The 22882-nt window shown below is 37.8% G+C and overlaps 1 protein-coding gene across 4 annotated transcripts; it reads right to left on the bottom strand.

The window, feature by feature from the left end:
• Positions 1-875: 875 nt before the first annotated feature.
• On the bottom strand, positions 876-22230 carry CARNMT1 (carnosine N-methyltransferase 1). Of its 4 annotated transcripts, none has more exons than XM_082337159.1 (8): positions 21859-22230; positions 18893-19088; positions 17704-17867; positions 10370-10510; positions 5638-5816; positions 3831-3940; positions 2813-2944; positions 876-2530 (listed from the first exon to the last, which is right to left on the bottom strand). In XM_082337159.1, the coding sequence occupies exons 1-8, from the start codon at positions 22215-22217 to the stop codon at positions 2423-2425; spliced, it is 1389 nt and encodes a 462-aa protein (XP_082193285.1). In that variant the 5' UTR covers positions 22218-22230; the 3' UTR covers positions 876-2422. The 4 variants fall into 4 exon arrangements, 2 of the variants coding, with proteins under 2 accessions (XP_082193285.1, XP_082193284.1); XR_014230752.1 differs by having other exon boundaries at positions 2395-2530; positions 2813-2916; XM_082337158.1 differs by lacking the exon at positions 3831-3940 and having other exon boundaries at positions 2813-2916.
• Positions 22231-22882: the final 652 nt, after the last annotated feature.

The raw sequence follows: 22882 nt of genomic DNA, 5'->3' as shown, positions 1-22882 counted from the left end.
CAACTTACTAACAAGATTTTTCTGCTTCCACCTCTTAATGCAACTGTTATCATTTAAAAGGAAAATATTAGGGAAAACTGGCATTTTCTAGCTTAGAAACAGAAGCACATCACTATATACTTGACGTAAGTAAATACAAACGTATTTTCCAAAAACAACACAAAAAATGGCACTTGGGGCAACGTGGGGTAGCAAAGAACAAAACCACAAGAATAAAGGATATTGACATTCAACCAGAAAGCAAGGGTTCAATTAACTATTTGTGAAGAAGACGACCACCACATTTCAAATGTAACTACAGACTGAGTAGGAGGCAGAAATTGGGCAATATTACAGATACAAATACTACTCAGCAACACCATAATCGACATTCACCTAACGTTGTCTTATTTCAAGGAGCTGGAAAATGAAGAAAAATACTAATCACATTCCACCTAAGGAAAAAAAAATCAGAATGAAAGCAAAGAACCACAAACTCCCTCAAAAAATAAATAGTACAAGAAGGAAATTAAAGCAACTTTTAAAAATTATTTTTAGGTCTGCAAGGGCTTTTATTTTTAATCTACTTGTTGCAATGGCAGTGTTTCAGCTTTAAGCACATTTTTCTTGGAGCAGGGTAGAACTTTGAGTGTTCATTCACGGAGCTAAATCTTGGTGGTGCACTTTGAAGAACAGACAGTTCAAATAAGACCAGTTTAAAGCAAAGTTCTAATTGAAAACTACTATAAACCAGAAGCCTTTATTCTCAATAAGGATTCTGAGCAGAAAGGAGCACAGTACTGAACATATCCAGACACATGCTCTCTCTTATGCAGTGTTGAAACTGGGAGGGGGGGGGGGCAGGGAATAGGTGTGTAGTTTTCCTCCTTGCAGACTTTGTTTAGGAACAAAGGCACAAATTTCTGGCCTTAATGGGAAAAATCCAAAAGCCAGTAACAGATCTATTAAAGAGATTTGATTAGGACATCACCATGAAAAAAGGGACTAGAAATAATGGGAATCAAACAAGCTACTGTCCAGTGCTATTATGACCAAATATGAAAGACCCCTTGATTCCTTATCATAATGTTTTTATATTTTAAAGAAATTTCTGAAAATGGATGAAAATGGTACTTAAGGTAACCAATATATTAAGAAAACTAAATGGCTAACATGACACCTCCTCTCAGCACAGTGATTATTAATTAATGTTGTCTCAGGTACGTAACTTCTAAGCGACAGAAGATTCAGCCTTTTGTATAGTATCATGGTTTGTAAATTAAATACTCACCTAAGCCACATCTGCCAGAAAAAAAAAAAAAAAAACAAAAAACAAAAAAAAACCAAAAAAACATTAGAATAAGGAACCAAGAAGTCACTAAGTCACAAGGGTAAGGTTCCTGAAGTTACAAGGAAATTGTGTGCTAATTGGGCTGCGTATGCTGACTCAGGTAGAGACAATTAGGTTATAGCACATATTATTTCCATGTAACTTCCTACCCCCCCCGCCCCGCCTTGAGAAACAGGGATTTTTCTGTTGCATGTATAACTCAGCAATATTATCAACTTTACAAAAAGAAAAGAGCTCAAGGCATAACATATAATTAACAAACAACACTGCTTCACTGTTTTGGCTTAAGCAGTAAGTAGGTGACTCAAAATCAATATCTTTGAAGATGGCAAAAAATCTAATATTTCAGTTTCAACACTAAGAGATTAATCAAAATTGCTGTTACTCCTGAACTGAGGTTAACATACTGCTTCTCTGTGACATGCTGCTTTTTCTTCACTCGGTACTCTGCTTTCACGTAGTATTTTAAATTGCCTATAGGTTCTGTGTTTTGATTGAATTGTTAAGCGGTACAGTCGAAGATTAGAATTTGTATAATAATCTACTTCATTTCAGTTCAACAGAAAATACTGTAAGAGTTCTGATGGCTACTGTATCTATCAAGAATAATTTTATCACTTTCCAATGATTTCAGACTTCATAATTTAAGTATATGTTCAGAAATATTTCTCTAAATATGACACAGCTAGTACAGTAAGCACCTCTATGCATTCCTAACATCAGAAAGTAGAAAAAAGAAAATCATTGTAAGTCTATGAAAAATGAGGCAGCGTATGCAGATAATTAGCCTGGTTATGGCAAACATTAAATTTTATTCTCAAGAAAACGTTCTTGCTTTTATTTTTGATGCATTCCAAAGCACAAAGACAGTGTATGTCTACATTTCCTCCTCCATTTTCACAAGTATATTACAAATATGCATGGCGTAGTACATGTCTGGATAGCAAGAGAGATATTAAGAAAATAGACACTATCTAAATCCTATTAGGAATAAGAAGGCACCACTGATTTGAGGTTGTGTCCAGACATCACCCAGTCCATTTTAGTCTCATTTCTAGCTTTCAAGACAACATTTTTTTCTGATTGACCTATTCAGACCACTTCTGGTTTTCTCACCACAAACAACACGCATTCATAGTAGTATTTCATCATGGAGAGTTCATTCACAGTGTAAGTTGACAGTACGGATTCTTTCTCTACCTGAAAAAAAAAGCAGCAGTTTTCAAAACACCTTCTCTACAAGAACTATGCAAGTTTCTCTTAATAAGAAATTGCTATATACTTACTAGATTTCAAGGTCCATCTCTACACTTTTTAAAACATGAGAAAAGCAAATAATTTGCAACACACAAACATTTAATTCTCCTAGAAGTTACTAGTATATGCCATTATGTTGAACTAAATTTAAGGCAAAGGTTTATTCAAAGGCGTTTGTCTGGTTTATACCAGTATTACTCATTGCAAACCACAGCATCTTCTTACCTCTATATGGAATCCATATTGCAGTATAACATTTTTTATATCCTCATAGCTTAATTCTATAGAAAGTTCATTTCCCAAGTTTTCAAAGTGGTAAAGGAGAGGACCTGGAGTACAAAGATACAATGGAAATGGCTATTAAAAAGACAAAAATGTTTTAAAAATCAAAAGCACATACTGAAAGTGCAAAGATTGCTTATATCCAGACTCACATATCCAAATACAGACAAAACATATTTCTATCACTTGAATATGACTTTTATAACAGTTTCAGAATCAGTGCAAAATGAAAACAACTTAGTTCAGCTGCTTATTCAAAAATGAAGTCTCATTTCCTACCAGATTGTGTTTTCTCTATCTTTAAAATTTCTTCAGTCTAGCATCACTGCTGTCTCCATAGAACAGAAGGCAGGACATGCTGGGGTGTACTCAGGAGCTCTGCTTGCATTCTGTGACTGCCCAGGACTGGTGTAGTAACTGACCGACCAGTTTCTCCTATACAAAATGTTTAACTCCTGAGTTTTGTCTGCCATTCCTTCACCATGGGAGACTTAAATTAAGTGTCTCTTCTTTTGAGCCAAAGCATAGATAAATCTCATTCCCAAAACTTCTGCTTAGAAGCACAGTACAAATGAGACAACAGATTAATAAAAAAAAAAATGCAAGGATGTATTTACAGAGAACAAGTTCTACTTCCTTAGAAAAACATCAAAAAAAGAATACAGGACACTACATTTGTCAAAGAACAGATGTTTGATGCATGAATGCAGAATCTACCACTGGGAAGATTTACTTCTCTATTTAAAAATCACATGGTGTTGACGTGATTGTAACTAGCAAATATCTGGATATATTCTGAACACATCTGAGGTAATTTCCAAGCCCTAGATGTTTCTAGCTCCACAGAGTTTTCAGCACAGACACATTCATCCCCACAACTCTTTTGAAGTACTAGATGCCTGTTACATCATCACACGTAAGTCAGGGCTAGCGGGAAGAGAGGTTGGTCACACTTGCCTACATTTATCCATATTCCTCCAGGCTTTAGTATTTTCCATATAGTATCAATGTAATCAATAACGTTATGTGCTGTATCTATGAAAAAGCAAGTTGCTATGCAGTCCCATGTATCTGCATAAAAAGAGCAAATTATACAGAGATTAGTTCCAATGTTTCTACCCCTGTAAAAGTTCATCATTTAACCCCAGTATTTATTTATACACTCAGCATTACCTTCAAGTAACAACAACTGAAGGCTCTTCATTTCATTTACAAGTAAATAAAATATTTTGGTTTATGTTAACAGTTAAGTTTGCGTTCATGTGACTTTTTAATATATATATATAAAAATATATATATAAAAATATATATCTATAAAAAAGCATGTGTGTATATACACATACCCACTCTAAAATATTATATTTATTATTTATGCATTTTATAAAATTGTTCGTACATGTTATATAAAATGAGATATATTTATATTATATACTGTAAAATGTAAATATTATAACACATTTTATATAAATGAAGGCCCAAGTGTGCTACTACTCACCTGCCCTATGAACTTCATTACCACAACTGTTAGAAATACAACTGCAAAAATACCCAGTGATTTGGGCCTCTCTAGTTAGTATCTGGAACAATATAAGTCTGTACACTAAAGTATACTTTCATAAATCACATAGCTTTAAAACGTTTTATTCAGTATCTGAATATTTCTCCAACCGTTTTTTACTAGTGAATTTAACAAGCAGGATCTTTCAAAGTCTACCTTTCAAAGCATGAGTCTCCCTGTTTTTCTCTAAACATGTATCCTTGAAATTGCAAAAGTTTTAAGTTCTGTAAATAAAAAAATTAAAAGTCTCAATTTATGTCAGTATCAGATGTTCTAATGTTAAGACAGAACCTTCAGAAAATTAAGCAACTATAAGGAAGGCTCCCACAAGAAAATATCTGGAAGTCTAGCTGCACAATAAAGGGCAGATCAATAGCTATATAATCCTGGTGAAAAATTGCTATGGGTCTAATAGGGACAGAAAGGTGGGAACACAAAATGGTGATAATCCAATGCTGTGTAAAGAAAAAATAGTGACTTCTAAATAGGCATATATTAGAACATTAAACTACATATAAAAGAACTGGGCAAGTGCTACCCTTAATCAAATCCTAAATGTGTAATTGGTAGAGTAGGCACTAAAGATCGTCCTCTGCAGGTTAATTCAACTTTAGGTTAGTCATAAAACATACTTCATAGCTGCAATGAGGACAGCACAACTAACCTGATATCAAAAGAAAAAATACGGTTATTTGTACTGACAGAAGTCTCAATCTTTGATAATTATCATCTCCATAACATGCCTCTGAAATATTTACTATTGACAGTCAATAAGTATATGTTTGTTTCACTTATAATTTACTACTACTGAAACAGTTTGCTTTGCTTTTACAACAGGAAATTAATCAACAAAAAAATACTCGTATTTCTATTTTTTACACTAAAGAAGAGAAGTGACTAAGTTACATCGTTCCCTTTGTAACATCACTTCTCTAAATCAAGTAAACCTTTCCATACTACTACTATGCTGTCTTATTCTCAAAGAGACTACGGCAGAAAAGATCTGTTAGGCAAGGAGGTGTCCATATTTTTTTTATAACTAAGAAGAAACAAAAAGCTGATGTGCAATATGAAAATCTTGCTACAGTTAGTCCTTTTTGCTCAATGCTTGTAGATACAGTTCCCTTCCACTTGTAATCATTAACTGTCCTGTAACAAATACTCTGAAGATACAGTTACATGGATAGCCTAGAAGTTTACATTTACTCACTGCACTCGGAGTAAATTTCTTGAAAATCCCCTGCTGTCATAGAGAAGTTTGAACCAGAAGGAAGACTGTGAGGATCAACATCAGGGAAATAAATTGGACGTATCTGATCAGCAGATCTTCTGTTGTTGCTAAACTGATGAATCCACGGATAAAGCTTACATGAGTTAATTTCAGAGCATCTGCAAAATACGGAAATCAGCACATGTCAGTTTCAACTAATTGCTTATCTATTATTTAGAAATGTAGGAGTCAAAGACTTTCACAAACATCCACTGTTTTGTTGATAAAGCTCTTGCAAAAGCTACACGTTTTTTAAAGGACTTTTATCTAGTTCATAAAACTTCAGACTGCCCATCTATTTATGAACTGATGAAAAAAACAATTTGACACACAAATTATCACCACAAAATAACTGCCTTTTTTCATTTTAAAATTTTCTTTTCCCACTTTTTACCATTTTCCCCGACTTATTTCTCCACTGAAAAGAAAATGCAAAGATTCTTTTTTAAGATCAATGAAATTTGTTATTTAGTATATTGAGTAAAGCTAAGCCTTTCTGGATTGTATTTTTTTTTTTTCTGTTTAAGAAAAAAAAAAAGAGTAACATCAGATCCATGAATTTTATTGGAAACATTTGTTCTCATTCTAGACCTTCCTGTCTTTTCTGAACCATAATCATAGGGGGTCTGAAGCACAGCAGAACAAAAGCATTTTTCAGACTGTAACTGAAAGGATGCTTTTAGATTTCAAAAAACAAATAAATTCCATTTTGCAAAGCATAGTAGTTTTGCACTAGATGTCATTTTAAGTTAGTAACATCTGGAGCGTTGCAATTATGCCAAGTAAACATGTCTTTGTAAAATAAAATTTGTGGGTTGACATGACCAACTAAATCAACTCTTATTTTAAAAAGTGATAAAAAATAGCATTCAAGTATAAAAAGCAGCTTTCCCAGTCTTGTAAAATCAGTTTGTAATTAAAAAATGAAGTCATTTTCTTTTAGAGACAACAGAGGACACATCTGTCCCATAAAACATGTATCATCAAACACTTCATGAACTACAAGCAATCTACCAGGTTATAGAAAGCACACTCTTTTGGCTGGTGGATAGAAAACACCTGCGCAAAGTCTTTGAAACAACATTTTTTACCTTCTTCATGTTATATTTATATTTAATTTTATCAGTAAAAAAACAATACAAAAACCTGCATTAGAGCAGCAGTATACTGCACTCATCAACTGTCTCCATATATAATGAACAAATATCAGATATATGCAGTCAGTCAAAGGAAAAAAAGGAGGAAAAAGCCCTGATAACATGGGCATCATTTTCTTCATGAAAGGCATTTCTATTTTGGTTAAAAAAAGAAAAATATAATGAAGCAACAACAAAAAAAACGCACCACAACAAAAAAAAAAGGCACCAAAAAACCCCACGTTGGCCAACAAAAGTTGTGTGTTAACCATTCTAGCATTCTCCATATGCTCCCAATTATCCGCAGAACATTCTTCTTTAACAATGAAAATTTGCCCAAAAGCAAGGTAAAGAAAATAAGACATCTGAGTGGATTAGAAAGGATTTTTTTTCTGAGCTATAAGGTAACACACACCTCCCTGTATTTTTTTTTTCCCAGCACAAAGTATATTCATGCACTTTTGAGCAGTTCCAAAAGGAATTCCCAATTTAATATAAAAGATCAATCCCTCTCCATATTCAAGCTTGAAAACCTCCCTTTCCAGGTTCAGTAATTTATACTTCAAAACTAAATACTGCGGTCCTTTACAATTCCATCCTTCCAACAAAAGATGTATGATGTAAGTTATGTTATAAAAATGTAACATCTTTAAGTGTGACGCACTTCACTTTTTTCCATAAGGGCAGGACATTTACTGTTCAACATTCAGTCCAACAGACGGTTCTGGAAAAGATGGGTAGGTCAAATCTTACTTCTGACCACTGATTTAATGATAAAACATTTAACTGTTTTCATCCTACGGCATTCATGGACACGCAACAAATACAATTAAGCAGCCTCCTCAAAGTACCAAGATTTAATTAAAATTACATTTTTTCCAGAAAGTAAAGATTAGCCAATTATTAGCATGAATTCTACTGGTATTAATTAAAGCTTTTTTAAATTAACTCTCCTCTGACTTGGGTACAAAGTGATTTTATATTACATCAACTAAACTTTGTCAAATACTCATAAGTGGGACTACTGCTACTGCAGGGCTGTTGGACTGAGGCTACCGACGCTGTGCTCTGAATCTCCAGCTGCAGGAAACAGCAAGTCGGCAACCAGCTGCTCCTGCCTCCTCCACACAGATACCACCCCAGTGTTGTTTCCCCTTCTGTCAGATGTCTAAGGGAAGTCAAGTGTGTCCTGTGGCTCTAGACTGCCTGAAAATTTTGGTATGCTTTCCAGAGGCAGGAAAACAGATTATGCTTTTCACAGTTTTTGCTCTTCCAAAACACGTGTGTCTGTACATCACCAATGATCTCCTCTGCCATCTCTCATTATATCCAGAACTCATCTAAACACTAGAAAAACACACCAGCAACAAGAATGTTACCCATACCAGAAGAAACACAACTTCCCATACAAGGACTGCAGCAGCATTGGAGCCACTGTAGCTTAACTACTCCAGGGTCACTTTATTTTCAAATTAGAGCTTCTTCAATGATATAATGCACTCTAATTTCAAATGCTTATAGTGACAACAGTTACGCCTTGACGCCCTCCCTACACAACACGCTATGCAACTTTATGCACAATAACAGGAGTTCACAGTTTAAGAGAATTAAGTTTCTTTACACGCATAAAAATCAGCAGATACCACGTTGTATACAGAAGACTTAAGTCACTGTACCCCATCTAGGAGCCCACTGCAGTAGTTGCCTTGACACTCAATATACTAATTTGTCTTCCTAAAAATAAACCAAGGTCAGAGAAAGAAGGTAAATCCAAACTGTAAGCACACGTTAGCAAAATACTCATGCTTTTATCAACTGAAAACAAAAATTAATTAAAATAAGACTGTAGTTAAAAACTAATTTGCAAAATCCTTCTTTCTTACCACTCTTCCTTAACTGGTGTCTTCAGCTCATATTGATCATTGGTGTTTCTTCCAGTTCCGGGAAGGCAAACATGCTCATTTCAGAAGGCTAACTGGGAACAGCCACTTAAGACTAAAATGAAAGATCCCAGAAATCCCTAAAACCTTCCTAACAGACATCTCAAGCCCACAATTAGACCTGGCAGAAAGGAATACTTGGACTTCAACTGAACTGACTGAAATTCAGAGTAGACTCAAGTTAGCAGTATTCTCCATGCTAACAAGGAAACTTGGAACTGAAAACTTGCCCAGCAAAGATGAAGATTACAGCAGCTGAGCAACACTAGATTTTGCTGTCTAAAATCTAATACTGTTAGCAAGTCTAATGCATATACACCTCTTTGCTAAATATCTTATATAAATAGGAAACACCACATGAGCATTAGATGCTAAGAATGATTACTGTTGTAAGCTAAGCATGGATCTTCAGAAGAATTCCACATATAGGCCAAAGACTCATTATTTAAGGAAGATAAAAAAACATGTCAGCAGCAGTAATTAGGGGTGAAGTTAACTTTCAGATTTGAACCACTATGACAGCTGATCTGTGCTCCCAAAGATGGGAAATGGATACTTTTATGCTGCTTTGAATAATTTCAAAAGTTCCAAAGAGCATAAGAGCCAGCAGGGCTGTATATCTAAGGACGAGAAGAATGTGACCTCCTTTCAGTAGCTGCAAGGTATTAGATCAGCTCAACTGTACCATGCAATTTCACCACCAGATGACAGTGATTATTCTTAAATGTAAGAAAAAGAACAAGTAAACCTCTAGCAAATATCTATTTTCATCACATTGACCACTACTATTTTAAGCAGACACGCAGCAGCCATAATAAAGTGTTTTTCCCTTGTTGTTTTGAACAGTAAGCTATAACAGATTTAAGATCATCACAGTCTGCTGTGGACCATCAGTCTACAAATAGGGTGCAAAGCACCATGATAATATAGAATACAAGCCAATAGTTTAGGTGTGTTCAGTAAAGGTGTATCATTTCAGATTGAACAATGAGCGAACTGGCAAATTCTGTCTCTCTGAACTTGGCACCAACTCCCCCAAAAAGCAAAACACCCCCTAGACGTCTTTCATGCTTGTCCACCCATACATAGTCTTCCCACCCTCCTTCTTAAAAGAACAGTTGCATTTGCTGCCTTCTTTCCTCTCTAACAAGTTCATTATGAACCCAGTAATTTCCAATGCAAGTGACAGAAGACCAAATACAGAAATGTCACTCTAAATTAAAACAATAAGTGACATTTACTACATTCAGGTTTAGTACCTCAGCGTAATTGTAGAACCATTAACTACATTATTTTAGCTGTTACTCAGCAACAGCACTTGCTTAAGAAGTGGTTCAGTGTGCTTCAGTGGTTGTTTTTCACGTCAAAAAAGTGTCTAAAATTTTGGTATGGAATGTACCACTTTCTGTAACAAGCTTCCTCTGTTACTAATCACCGATTTTTTTTTTTTCATCAAAGCATTCTAAAACATGGTTATGAGTGTCCTGTGTTAGGACTTACAAATCTATTCTTGTGAGTTTTATTTATTCAAGTTTTTATGATTTATCGTTTTGCCTCCCTAGGTTTCAACCAGCAAGTAAAACATAAGCTATGTACCTGTTGAGTACAAAGTTAGAAGAAAAGAGCATAAAGAGGCTCCATTCATTTCCTTGGCAAGCATAACCGAGCATAGCTATTTCCCACGCCAATCTACCTAGCCCAGCACCAGGTACCAGGATATTAACTTTGGAGAAATCCCTGCAACAGAACAAAAATAATAGTTAAGTCTTTATCTGATACCTCTTAACAAAACTTACAGAGGGCCAGTCAAACATTTTTTTCCCCCATATACTTAGATATTAAAATGTATTTCCTGTATGATTTTACTTTTTAAATGCAAACTGAGCCAGTTCTGATCAGATTGGTTAATTGTACAGTCAAAATAATTCACAGAAAATGACTCAAAAGAACATATACAACCCTCATTCAGAACACAGATCATAATTAAAAAACAATTTTTTTTTCCTGAAAACTTAAATCTCTTAAGTGAATTGAAGAAAGAACATTATCATATAGCACCATTTATTTTTCTATGAGGCGCACTGATAACTAGTAAATATTCTAGAAATCTTCTTGGTTACATCGCATGAAAAATAAACAAGTATTTTGACATGAGAAACACAAAGCAAACAAAACTTCCATAAGCTGATGAGCAATTCAGACTGTAAAAACCTTATAGTAGTTACCTTCTCAGCAACTGTGGGTTTTAAATACGCTGTTCACCACCTTCACTCAAGCACATTAAGTGACATAAGATTTCCTAAACCAAAGTACAGTGCAGCTCTTGAACCCTTCACTTCCCATAACTAGACATCAAGTTGAAGATGACCAGAAGATATCTAGCAGTGTGTGTTTACTGAAATACCTAGAAAAACCTCTGCCATCTTACAAGTTCAGCAACTAATAAAGAGAACTAAGAATCTCAAAATTTTCTCCTCTTTCAGGCAGAAAAGGCAATATGTACATATTCTAGCCATTAGACTTCCATCACAATGCAATCAGTCCTTCACTCATAAAACAAAAAACACTCCCATGCCAAACTGAAGAGATACTTCGTCTAAAAAGAAATAGTTTTTCAGTTTCCAGTCATAAGCAAGACTTCATAATTTCATACACCAAAAAAACCAAGCGTGAACACTCAGACTACCCTCCCTTTTGCATGTCACCTTCAAAGACAAAACATACATGTATCAATTTGTATGCAACTAAAGGAAGGAAGCCACAATCAGCACTTCCAAACATATGATGAAACAAAGCAAAATGTGAAGCCTTTGACGGCATAAAAATTCAGGATGCCAAAAAGGGTTCAAAAGAGTTAGTATGCTGCATAAGCATGAAGATGAGTGAGGGAGTTATGCAAATTCTGAATAGCAGTACATTTCTAAAGACTACTACCCAAAACCAGAAGAAAGCATTATTCTTTTCTAAAGGCCACACAAACTAACAACGCAGTTTTAACAGTGCCTTTTGGTTTGTGGCTTAATCATGTAATTAGTGAAGCGTCCCAAATGAAAAACCAAAGTTCTTCTCATTCCTGATTTTCATTTCCATTCCATTATACTTTCAGATTCTTTGTTTTCTGATTAACAAGAAGCAGAAAATGAAGACTTTGCTATTACTTAAGAGCACTCCTGTGAAGCAACAGTTCACCTTACCTCTTTTCTACAAGGAAGGCCAGAAGAAAGCTAGCCAGGAAGTCTTACTGAAAAAAGAAAGATTAATTCAGGGGAAAACCACTTGCTCAAAACAAAATTTTTGAGAATAGGTTCCCAGAAGGAGGAGGAAGAAAATCCACTTTCTAGGAGAAGCTAGAAAAACCTCAATCTTACAACTTTTTCTTATTGTAGTGGTGTATCTATTCACTATTATTCCAAATGTATTTCTAACCTAATCTATTTCTTCATTTCCTTACAATTTAACTTTATTTATGAAATATTTAAACTAGCTCTACACAGATTTTTACACCCTCACGTGGACATTTCTACAATGAGTGGGTAGAAAAGCCTTATGCCACTTCCAAGATTATCATACATTGATTGGAAAAAGACCCTTTTCTTAACCTAATAACAAGGAGCTATGCAGGTGTATTCACATTTTGAAATCTGCAACTTTATTCATTCTAAAACACAATAAAGCCTCTAACAGGCGAGTGAGTTGATTTTAAATTGCTTGTAATTGTCATGTATCTTTTTATCCACAATATAAAGCTTTTGTGTCTCTGAGCTAATTTTCCCAATTGTCTCTTAGAAATAGTTGATTTTAACTGCACTTTCCTTTGCACCTTCATTAAGGGATTGAAATCTGTCTGGAAACTTGTTAGCAATTTAATTTCTATCTATACTCTACGTATCAGTTGCTAGGGACTGGTGCTGGCCACCAACTTTGTTTCAGCATACAGAGCACAGCTAATAGAATACAATAGAACCAAGTCTGAGTCCACTAACATTGACGCTAGCCTTCCAAGATGGTTCAAGAGCAGTCTTTTAATCTATAATCAGAGAAATTAAGTATGTGGCAAACTGACCGTATAACAAGTAGTAACTGTTGACAGTGTCCTGTTAGCAAAAAAAAAAAATGCTGAAACACATTTTCCTTCCCAAGACCCAAAAGGAATTGTTGGTGACAAACTGTTGATGAATTTCAAAAACATTAAGATACAAAACCAGTGGTAGTGGGAGCACTATATTATGCTAATTTTTGAATCATTAGAACAGCTAAAAATTTTTAATTGCACAGAAACTGCTTTTTTAATGGCTAAACAGTCATAAGATAATTTAGGAGACTAGAAAAACCTGTATTCCTTTGGTAGATATGTAATTGCAGCAGTAGCAAAGACAAATAAAAAAAAATCCCAAACTGTGATAACTGATGACCCAAGACTATCCAGAGTGAAACTAGCCTTGAACTAGCCAGCAGCAGCAGGATTTCTATGACAAAGATCTAGCATTGGTTAGGAACATAAATGGATATCCAACAAGTACCCATTAAAAACCTGTGTGGGAATAGGGAAGAAACATTGGCCTATTACGCTGACACGTGTGGGGAGAGGAGGCTGGCCAAAGAGCAGGGAAGAGGGCTGCATGGTAATGTTTGGCTCAACTATTGAAACTGCAGGAGTCTCTTAAAAAGACAGTGCAGAAATATCAGAAACAACTAAAATCTGTCATGCCATTATTGTAGTGCATTTTACAGCGTGATATATTTTCAGCTTTTAGAAGTTTAATGCCATTAATGGCGATTTTAACTTGGTGTCCTTTCTTTAAGGGAAAAAATATACATGATAAAAATAGAGGCTGCTTCTTTTATCCCTATTGTGCTTTAACAAAAAAATGATTGTGCTGAAGGGGTAAATTGAAGGTCAGCAAAAGAAAAATTAGTGTGTGTGATCAAACACAAGCCTCATTTCCGTAAACTAAACACTGCAATTCCATGTCAGCTAATGATAATAAGTGATAAGAAATATACAGCCCATACACAGAAGATGAGTAGAAACATCAGCACAGACTCACACTGTGGGGATTCCTTCTTTCCTGATGTCTTATCTCTGCAATGTCTGTAAGTTTAGATACTGAACAGATCCAATTCTCAGTATTTTTCATTATTTTACTGTAATAGTATTTTCAGAGTTTTTTTTTTTAAAAGACAACTACTTTTCAAATAAAATAATGAAGGTAGCTAAAAAGCACAATCATTTGAAGAGCAATTCTTCTCCAAATTCAGCAGCTGAGGTTTATATACTTGCATGTTAAGACTTGCAAAGTCTTCAGTGGACTGCAATACCACTGAAGACGTAGTTTGCTCTGAAATCCAGTGTTTAAAGCAAAGTTTAGGCTAAACAAAAATTTTGACAAGATTAAAAACCCTGCAAGGACAGATGTATTTTATATAAAGTCAAATAAAATTCGTATAAAGTAGAAATTTTATCATCACCATAAATGTGACTGAGCGCATACAAGAAGCATAGCCAAGCTCGGCCTTAGGACTAATAAGCTATGTCTTTCAAATATAAGAAGGAAACTAAGCACTGGTGACTTCTTTTGGGCTGTCCTGCCAGTATCTTGGAAAATGCAATCAATTGCTGGACAGAATGATAGATTTAAATTTCAAGTTATAGGGGGTTCCAGAGGCCAAGTTAATGAATAAAAGAAAACGTTGGAGAAAATACCCAAGTTTACTGTTCTTGGCCATGGAATGATAATTAACTAAAAGGTTAACTGTTTCTTTGGTTCCTTTAGACAAGAAGCTGAAGATCTTTACATCCTTCCATATAAGTAGGAAGGGCAACAGTAGAAGTGAAAGAAAATAAAGATGACAAAAGAAAAGGGGAATTTGAAAAAAAAAAAGTATCGGTATGCTTATTTAGATTTTCAACAAAGTTGCCCCATAAAAATGCTTTAACAAACACATTCCATCAAGAAATAAAAATGTATCTATGTTTTACTATTTTTCTCCTACAGAAAGCAGTGATCATGGTTCATTCAGATCCAAGAAATCCAAGAAATCCAAATGGCTTCATCAAGAGGTAGACAATACTATAGAGACCCTGTGAGCTGAAACACAATTAAATTCCAGCATGAATAATGCAGGACATCTACAAGTTCCTCAGGAAGACCTTATCGCACTGGACTTCACTTAAAACTGCTTTGTTGCTCCTACTAACATATCCTGTGCTAAGGTGCTAAGCAGAAGGAAGGACTTATTTCTGAAGAGGAATGGGAGGCACAAACAGCTTTTGACATTTACTTTATTTTTAGAGGACAGTCTTGTCAGAATACTGGACTGAAACACAAGATAACAGCAGCACCTACTCACAAGACTGTTCTAATTTACAGCTGCTTTCAACCACTGCTTGTATCTCATCTGCTTCCCAGAAGAGCAAGCATATAGAGCACTTCACTTCTTTTCCTGTTCTTTGCGTACCAACTGAACCAATACAGGCCAATCTTGCAAAGAGCAGCAACAACACAACGTGTATGCATGGAGCAAAACAACACTTGAATAGTTTCAAAAATTTAAACTCCCTTTTCACATGATTCAAATGCATGGAATCAGTAACGTTAAAAAATAATGTTAACTAGAAACAGGATGTACAATTCCACTGAAGCCTTTAAAAAGTAAAAGGTGACTCGTACTGACAGTGTTAAAATATTTGTTTCTCCATCTTTTTCAATGCAAAATACATCTAGACAAAGCTGTTTGCATCACCCAGTGCCAAGAATACACTTTTTCTCTAGCACTTTGATTTCATCATCTCAGGAGACTTCCGCACTCTGTGCTACAAAAGGGAACTCTAAAGAAATGCAAAGCTGCACTCTGAGGTTTCATCTCCAGGCCGTCTTCCTGCATTAGTGCCCACAGCCAGTCCTCTCCAGAGGAAAGGGACTTTGCACCCACTATACACAACAGCCAGAATAACTTCACCATGGTTAGTTCAGGCCTTGTCCATCCCTTCAAACTGAAATAACTGCTCCCCTCCAAAACTGCAAAAAAGGAACCAGATTGACCAGCCAGCCTGCCCTGCCAGGGAAGTTACTTTTTGCACAAGGGTGAGGTGGCACTGCCAGTTAAGCCTGATAATACACAAAGAGAACAGGCCCTTCTGCTTCTTGCCTCAAAAAGGTAAGTACACCCAAGTGTACTAGGAAAAAGCGCGAGCTGATGGCACTAAGTAACAATACATGAACAGAGAAAAGGTTTTACCCAAGTGCTGCAACAGCTCCATAATGATCATGAATATTAAACTTTTAAATAGGTATGTATGAAATACACATTTTATAAATAAAAAAAAAAACGTTTCATTCAACAAACTTTAACTTGTAGTAGAGATGTTTGATCCATACAGTGATGTTTTGAGAATTCTGTAGAGACAAAAAAAAAAAAAAAAAGAAAAACATAACTGGTATTTCAGAGCCATCACAACAGGGACAGAATCACTGTCACATTAGTTGTGTTTGACAACAACCACCACCACCAGAATTCCTGGTAAAGATGCACAAAGCTATCAACTTCATATTCACCCAATCTGTTGCCACATGTTGCTTCCTAATCCAAACTGAAGGATTTGAAATAGAGTTAGTTGATGATAAATGTTAAAGTCAACACTTTCCAACTTCAGTCACGTATGTCTTAAGATTTGACATAAGTTGCCTCTCCCATAACCAAAATGCTTTAAAAGCTAGCATACAGAGAAAAAGGTGAACTGATACCTTGAAGATTAGAATAACTGCTTTCAAAACTAGCTGTGACTTTTCCTACAGATCTGCACATCAGAAGTACATCAGGTAACCTACAGCATTTAATTCATTTTTATCTTATGTAGGGCACTGTAAGCACTAAAAACATCGCAGAAAGTTCACCTTCAGGTTAAACATCTTTAGTGGTGCATCCACCTTGAGATAAGTTAGCCCAAGGCAAGAGAAACCAACCAACTATATCCACTGCATTTTCTGCCACCACTAACAGTCTTTACTAATGAAAATTAACAGATGGCTACTGGAAGGTATTTTCAAAGGGGTACAAGTGCATTATTAGCAGTTACTGAGAAAGAGGAAAACCCACAGTAACACCCAGCTATATCAAACCTAAGTTCTGACCTGTTATATTTACAAGCACAAAGTTCATAAATTTCCCCATTACAAGAGTGTTAAGTTTACACTGAAATGTACTTTATTGGGCTGACTAAATGGCAGATCCATTAAACATGGAATTCTTACAGCAGTAGTATGTTCTGAGATTCTACCAGTATACTTCTACTTAAAGTCACCTAAAAAAAATCCGCACCGATTACTATTTTGGTGGTGTTAACAAGCCAACGCACTTACAAAGCTACCCTCACACATGCAGGAAAGCTTTTTTAAGACTTGCCTCATAACATCTGTCTGAAACCAAGGCTAGAATTAAGTATTTGCAGGGTAAATTCTCAGTGCAATAAAACTGTGCTAGAGGTTAAGAGTCTTCTTCCTTCCTTCCACCATTAAGGACAACACTCACACTTTCTGCTGTCACAAGGGTCCTTCTCTTTTTCTGCAGCACATGCACTCTGAGAATCTGCTAACCTGCAAACTTTACCTCACTGAGCACAACTAAGTTAACTTCACAACCTCCTGAGGTCTCTTACTTGAAAAGTTAACAGATATCATGTTACATCAAGCTGCAGGAAAAAAAAAGTATTATTCCTGGTTTATCTGGTATTCCTTTTTGAAGTTTATGATTATGCTCTTTTCCAACACCTTGTATTAGAAACAAAAACTTTCTTGATTAAAAAATAAATTCCACTGCATTCACAGTAATTTCTGTATTTTAAAAGCCAAGCTTTTCATTACTCCATAAAAACTGTTAGAGTTGTGCAACAGCATATGCCCACATAAAAATAAGTCTTAAAACACTATTACCATCTTTCTTTTGGAAAGTTCTTTACAATTTCATTAATGATTGGCTGGTAGCAGGAATCTCGCTCAGGCTTTCCCTCTTCACTCCAGTCTCTCACAAATTGTTTCAAAGTTGATTTTAATTTATCCATGTCAAATGTTGAAGCTGGTGTAATCTTCCCTCTTCCCTGATTAAAGTGGAAGGAAAAGAAAAAGTCAGTGGAAAATGGTATACCAAGTATCTTTAGTCTCACAGAAAAAAAAAAAAAGTGAATTATAAACCAACAAAAGCCATGCTATAAGGGCTGTTGGGAGTTTCAGCTGACAAAGCACTTGCCTTTCACTCCTGGGACCTGGGCTCAAATCTAACCTCGAATCCTAAACAAATCTAACCTCGAATCCTAAACAAACTGAGTTTGCTGGTCTCAGTTCGGCACCCAAGACACCAGGTTCCACATCACAAAACCATACATAGTATGGCATAGCAGAGCACAACTGGTAGTCCTTATTCAGGAAAGGACCAGGGCTGAGCTAGTGCAGAGGCTGAACTGCTTACCCTGAGAAGAGGATCCCCTTTAGGTACTGATGAGGCAACACTGAGAAGCTCACATTAGAGCTGCCCATTACTGTACCTTGCCTGCAGATACCAAAAAAGGACTTCAGTTTCCATCTCTGCCAGTCTTTTAAGTCTGAGTGCAATTTTTTTGATAGAGATGCCACACTGAAAAAGCAGGTAAGTGGTGGAAAAGTTTTTACAGATGATAACATTAAAAATACTTGGCCTATCTAAGATTGTAACTGATTTAGAATGCCATAACATATAATAACCTACAGTAAGACAGATGATACCATTTATGTTCTACATAGTTAACTGAAAAAGTAACTTTAAAGTGTAACCAGGGTAGAGCTAGAACTCTGAAGCAAAAAACTGCTTTTTTACAGTAAGTGATTACTGTCATTTGCCAGATTCACAATTAGTTTTCCTAAGTGTAACTACAAGGACTAACAACAAATAGTCTTATTAAACACCAGCTCTACCAGATGTGAAAGCCAAGCATGAGAAAATGTAAGCAAACAGGAAGTAAGAAAGGAGAAGAGGAAGAAAGCAAAAGGAAAGTAAGTTGGAGGCCTAAAGGTGTGAAAAACAAAGGCAGAAAATCCCAAAGCGTACAGAATTTAATTTCGAAGTATGAAAAAGTCCATTTTAACATACATCTTCTCCATATTCTTTATTTTCAAACATATGAGCGCAGTCATTCACAATGGTCTGTAGTATCTCTTGATTATGATCAATGCACTTCCGAATCTTGTCAAGGTGAGGAAGGAATTGAGGAAGAAGACTCTGTTGGTTAGCTGGGAGAGATTTAAACTGCCTTTCTGTTCTGTTCACTCGTTCATGCATATTCGTTCTAAAAAGCAAAAAGTTTAAGGTCTTTAGATATTATAGAAGCAATACACACACTAAATATAAATAATTCACTCTAAGCTACTCCAATTACAATTATTCATTTCTTTAGAAACAGAAAGTGATCAGACTTTTTAATTCCTTACTAGAGAATAAGTTTTCAAGAATTTTTTAGGCAAAATGTTTGTTTTAAGCTCTAGTTCTACATTACCAGTCTTTTTAACATGTTGCAGTTTAAGAGGGCTATTGTTTTCTTCTTGCAGTTTCATCATCAGCCACTCATTTCCAGCACAGGTGATCACTACCTTAATACATGGATCTACAAAATTTAATGAACAACTGGCCCCCAAACTCATCAAAACCAGCCAGACTGTTTCAAAAATCCCATTTAAATTGAACGAATAGCTGAATGCTGTGGTAAACTTTGGCTACAGAAGTAATAAGATGTGGAGTGGGAACAGGGATCCTAAAACTCAATTGCTTCTGAAAGAACTGTAAAAGTCACAGCTGGACCATACCAGAGCTCTGGCAGCCACACTAAGATACTAAACTACCTTCTTTTAACAGCATATTCCCCTCAAGTATGAGTACCGTGAATTTGACCATGTAACTCATCCAAGCTAAAAGTAACTCTTCCATTTCTCCAAAATAAAAGTTCTATAAAAAAAGATGAATCTACTGCCAAGAGAAAGAGGTCTGAGGTTTTTTTCTTCCTTCTCCTCACCCAGAACAGTTCTGCCCTCCCTCCACCTTGTTCTAGCATTCACCAGGCCTGCCACAAAGCTCGTTTAACTTGCTAACCCTGAAGGGACCTGTACAGATTTTGCTAGATTTGATTTCTTTCAGTTTAGCAAGTCAAGTTGGTGGAGCACAGTTATAAGGACTCTAGGTCATAAAGCCAGGACAAGTGATATTGCCCCTTTTGGCAGCAGCAAATCATTTTATCAGGTCAAGTCTTACTCCAGTTTCTCAAACTCTTGTGTAAGCATACAGCAGCACAGAGTTGAAAACTGGCCATCAGAGAGAGTAAGGTGCAATTGCTGCAATTTTAGTTGCAACCTCAGTCTGGAAATTTGACCAGTTAACATCTCCAACGTTACATATGTGCTACGGAGAAGGGCACGTTCCTTGCAATAGCTACACTGGTTTAAAATAACATTTAAGAATAAAAAACAGAGAAGGAACAATAAGAAAAATAAACTGATCCTCTATATAAAGCACATCAGCTTAGCTTAATATCACCTTCTGAAAGTTTTGTCAGAAAAATTCTTTGAACCACGATCCTCCAACCTTTCATACTGAACTGCAACCTCCTAGCAGAATGAATAATTCACTGAAATCGGAAGAACTACACACAAAGAATGAAGTTAAGTCCGTATGTCTCCAGAAGACAAGAACTTTAATCTGGACTCAGCTGAAAGTGTGTTATTCCCTTACTCGTACCGATGTTTCAAATTAAATTATTTTTAACTACCAAGACATGTAATTTCACTTAAACTCAGAGCAATTTCTTTGAGGCAGAGCTAATTTGATTCAATTTCTGTACTGGAAATTTGAGTCATATCCTTTTGTTATGTGTTTACCGAAACTGAAGGATTCAAAAGCAACCCAGAGTCACAGTTGAGCACGAGGCTGAGAAAGATGTTCCCAGCTTCTAAGGCCTGAGGATACAATTACATCACTGATATAAGTAAATCACAGTTGGCTATTGTGCTAATAGTAATAACTAACATAAAGTCTTTGGTATGGCCAAACCGAATTAGAGAATTCAGTTTGGAAGAGACATCGAAGTGTCATCTAGACCAACCTCCCGCTCAAATACTAGTCCTGGAAAACAGCAACCCAAGATATAAAAATGGTAAACAGAATAAACACTCTAAATATCACCCACTCCTTCCAAGAACTGTCATGTAAAAATTATGCTTGTATTACATGGACAAAAATGTTCCAGCACATAATAAGGATTCACATGACAGGGGTTTGTCAACTGAAGTATAAAATATGTAGTGTTGCTGCATCCCAAATATGCTTCCTAAATCTAGCGAAACAGAAGAGTTTACCAAAATACCGTAGAGGACTGGACTTTTTCAGCTAGTCCCCCCACCCCGCTATTTGAATAACTTTTGTTTCCTCTTCCGTTCAATGGATTCAGATATAAAGTCGGGTCGCCTGCACTCGTTATCTCATTCCTATGGGGCCATCAAGCCCTTTTCTGGCTCAACAAACGTCTAGAAAACTAAAGTTATAACAAAATGGCATCCATTAGCCCTATCAATAGGTCTTATCTCTTATGCAAATTAACACATCTTTCAAAAATTTCCCCAATAATCGAAACATCGTTTGCATTTCTTTGCCAGCAGGCGCTGCTATTGTTTTGAGTACTTTACAGCGCCTTAAAGCATTTTATTTTATAAAAAGAGATCTTTTACATCCTTTTCAGGTGTGTCGTACTTTTGAGATTTTTTTTTTTTTCTTTCTTTTATGCTTCCTAACTGACAAAGACATCGAGGTGACTTCGTGCGTATCCAGAAAGCGAAGGGGAGCAGAGGTCCCTTCCTGACTCAGGCTTCTGCAGCCCGCTAAAGGCACAGCGCTCCCCACGGAGCCCTGACCGAGGGAGGCGGCCACACGACACGCAGGGAAGAGCGAAGAGCCCTGGCAGCGTGGACGGCCAGCGCCTGAGCCCTGCGGAGGCAGCCCGGCGAGAGGAGGGCGCCGCGGCAGGGAGCGGACCCCGGCAGGGCCCCACAGACACGGCGGCAGGTCCCCGTTACCCGTAGTATCGGAAAGCGTTGATGATCCTCCGGAAATGCTCCCGCTCCAGACGCTCCTCCTCCGCCTCCTCCTGCCCCCTGGCTGCCGCCGCCGCCGCCGCCGCCGCCGCCAGCGCCCTCGGCTCTTGCGGCTGCCGCCGCCGCCGCTCGTCGCTCGGCGAGGCCGCCTGCTCCGCCTCGGGCTCGCCGACCCCGCCGGCCGCGCTCTCTCCCGGCCACGGCAGCTGCTCCCGCTCCTCCTCGTGGCCCCGCCGCAGCCCCCTGCGCATCGCCTTGGCCGGCGGATCCCTCTCGCCCGCAGGACGCGGCGGCAGCGGCGGCGGCTGCGCTTTACGGGACACGGCGCACGTGGCTGACATCTCCCCAGCGGCCGCCGCCAACGGTCGCGCCCGGCGCGCAGGCTCCCTGGCTCACTTCCGGCGCGGGGCGGGCGGCGGCCCCAGGCGGCCCAGCCTGTCCGGGCGGGCGGCGAGTACCGCGAGAAGGCGGGCGGCGGCCGGCGCCTGCGCGCTGCTGCCGGCGGCAGGCGGGGCCGGGGCGGGGCGGGTCCCGGCTCATCTCTTGTAGCGGAGAGGTGGCCGGGGTAGCGGTAGAGCCCCCAACGTAGGGCACAGGCAGCCGCCCGGATAATCGTTTAGGTCAGTGCCCTTGCGCAGCACTCCGTACCCACCCGTTAGCTCTCACAAGGAGGGAGAAAAAACTCGCTGCTAGTCCCCGCCTGTGAAAAACGGCAGGCTGGGGCTGATGGCGGCAGTGACGCTGAAACACCTTTGGCGTGTACCTGAAGAGGATGCGTGCCTGCCCAGCTCCTCTGGACTCCTCACACAAGAATTAAAAGTACAAGTTAAGCAATTAACGAACACCAGCTCTCACTCTGCAGGCCGCAGGCCTCCGCCTGGCTGGCCGCTCCAAGTTGCCCTAAGGTAGGCCGCCAGTCCCCTGCAGCAGTTGGCCACCAGCAGTGAGGTAGCTGTGCTGACAAGAGGCAGGAGCCACAAAAGGAGCTCTGCAAGCACCTCTGCAC

This window comes from Platalea leucorodia, assembly GCF_965183815.1.
Source record: "Platalea leucorodia genome assembly, chromosome: Z".
Lineage (NCBI taxonomy): Eukaryota > Metazoa > Chordata > Aves > Pelecaniformes > Threskiornithidae > Platalea > Platalea leucorodia.
Note: the sequence above shows the minus strand (reverse complement) of the source record. Positions and strands in the feature narration are given on the sequence as shown.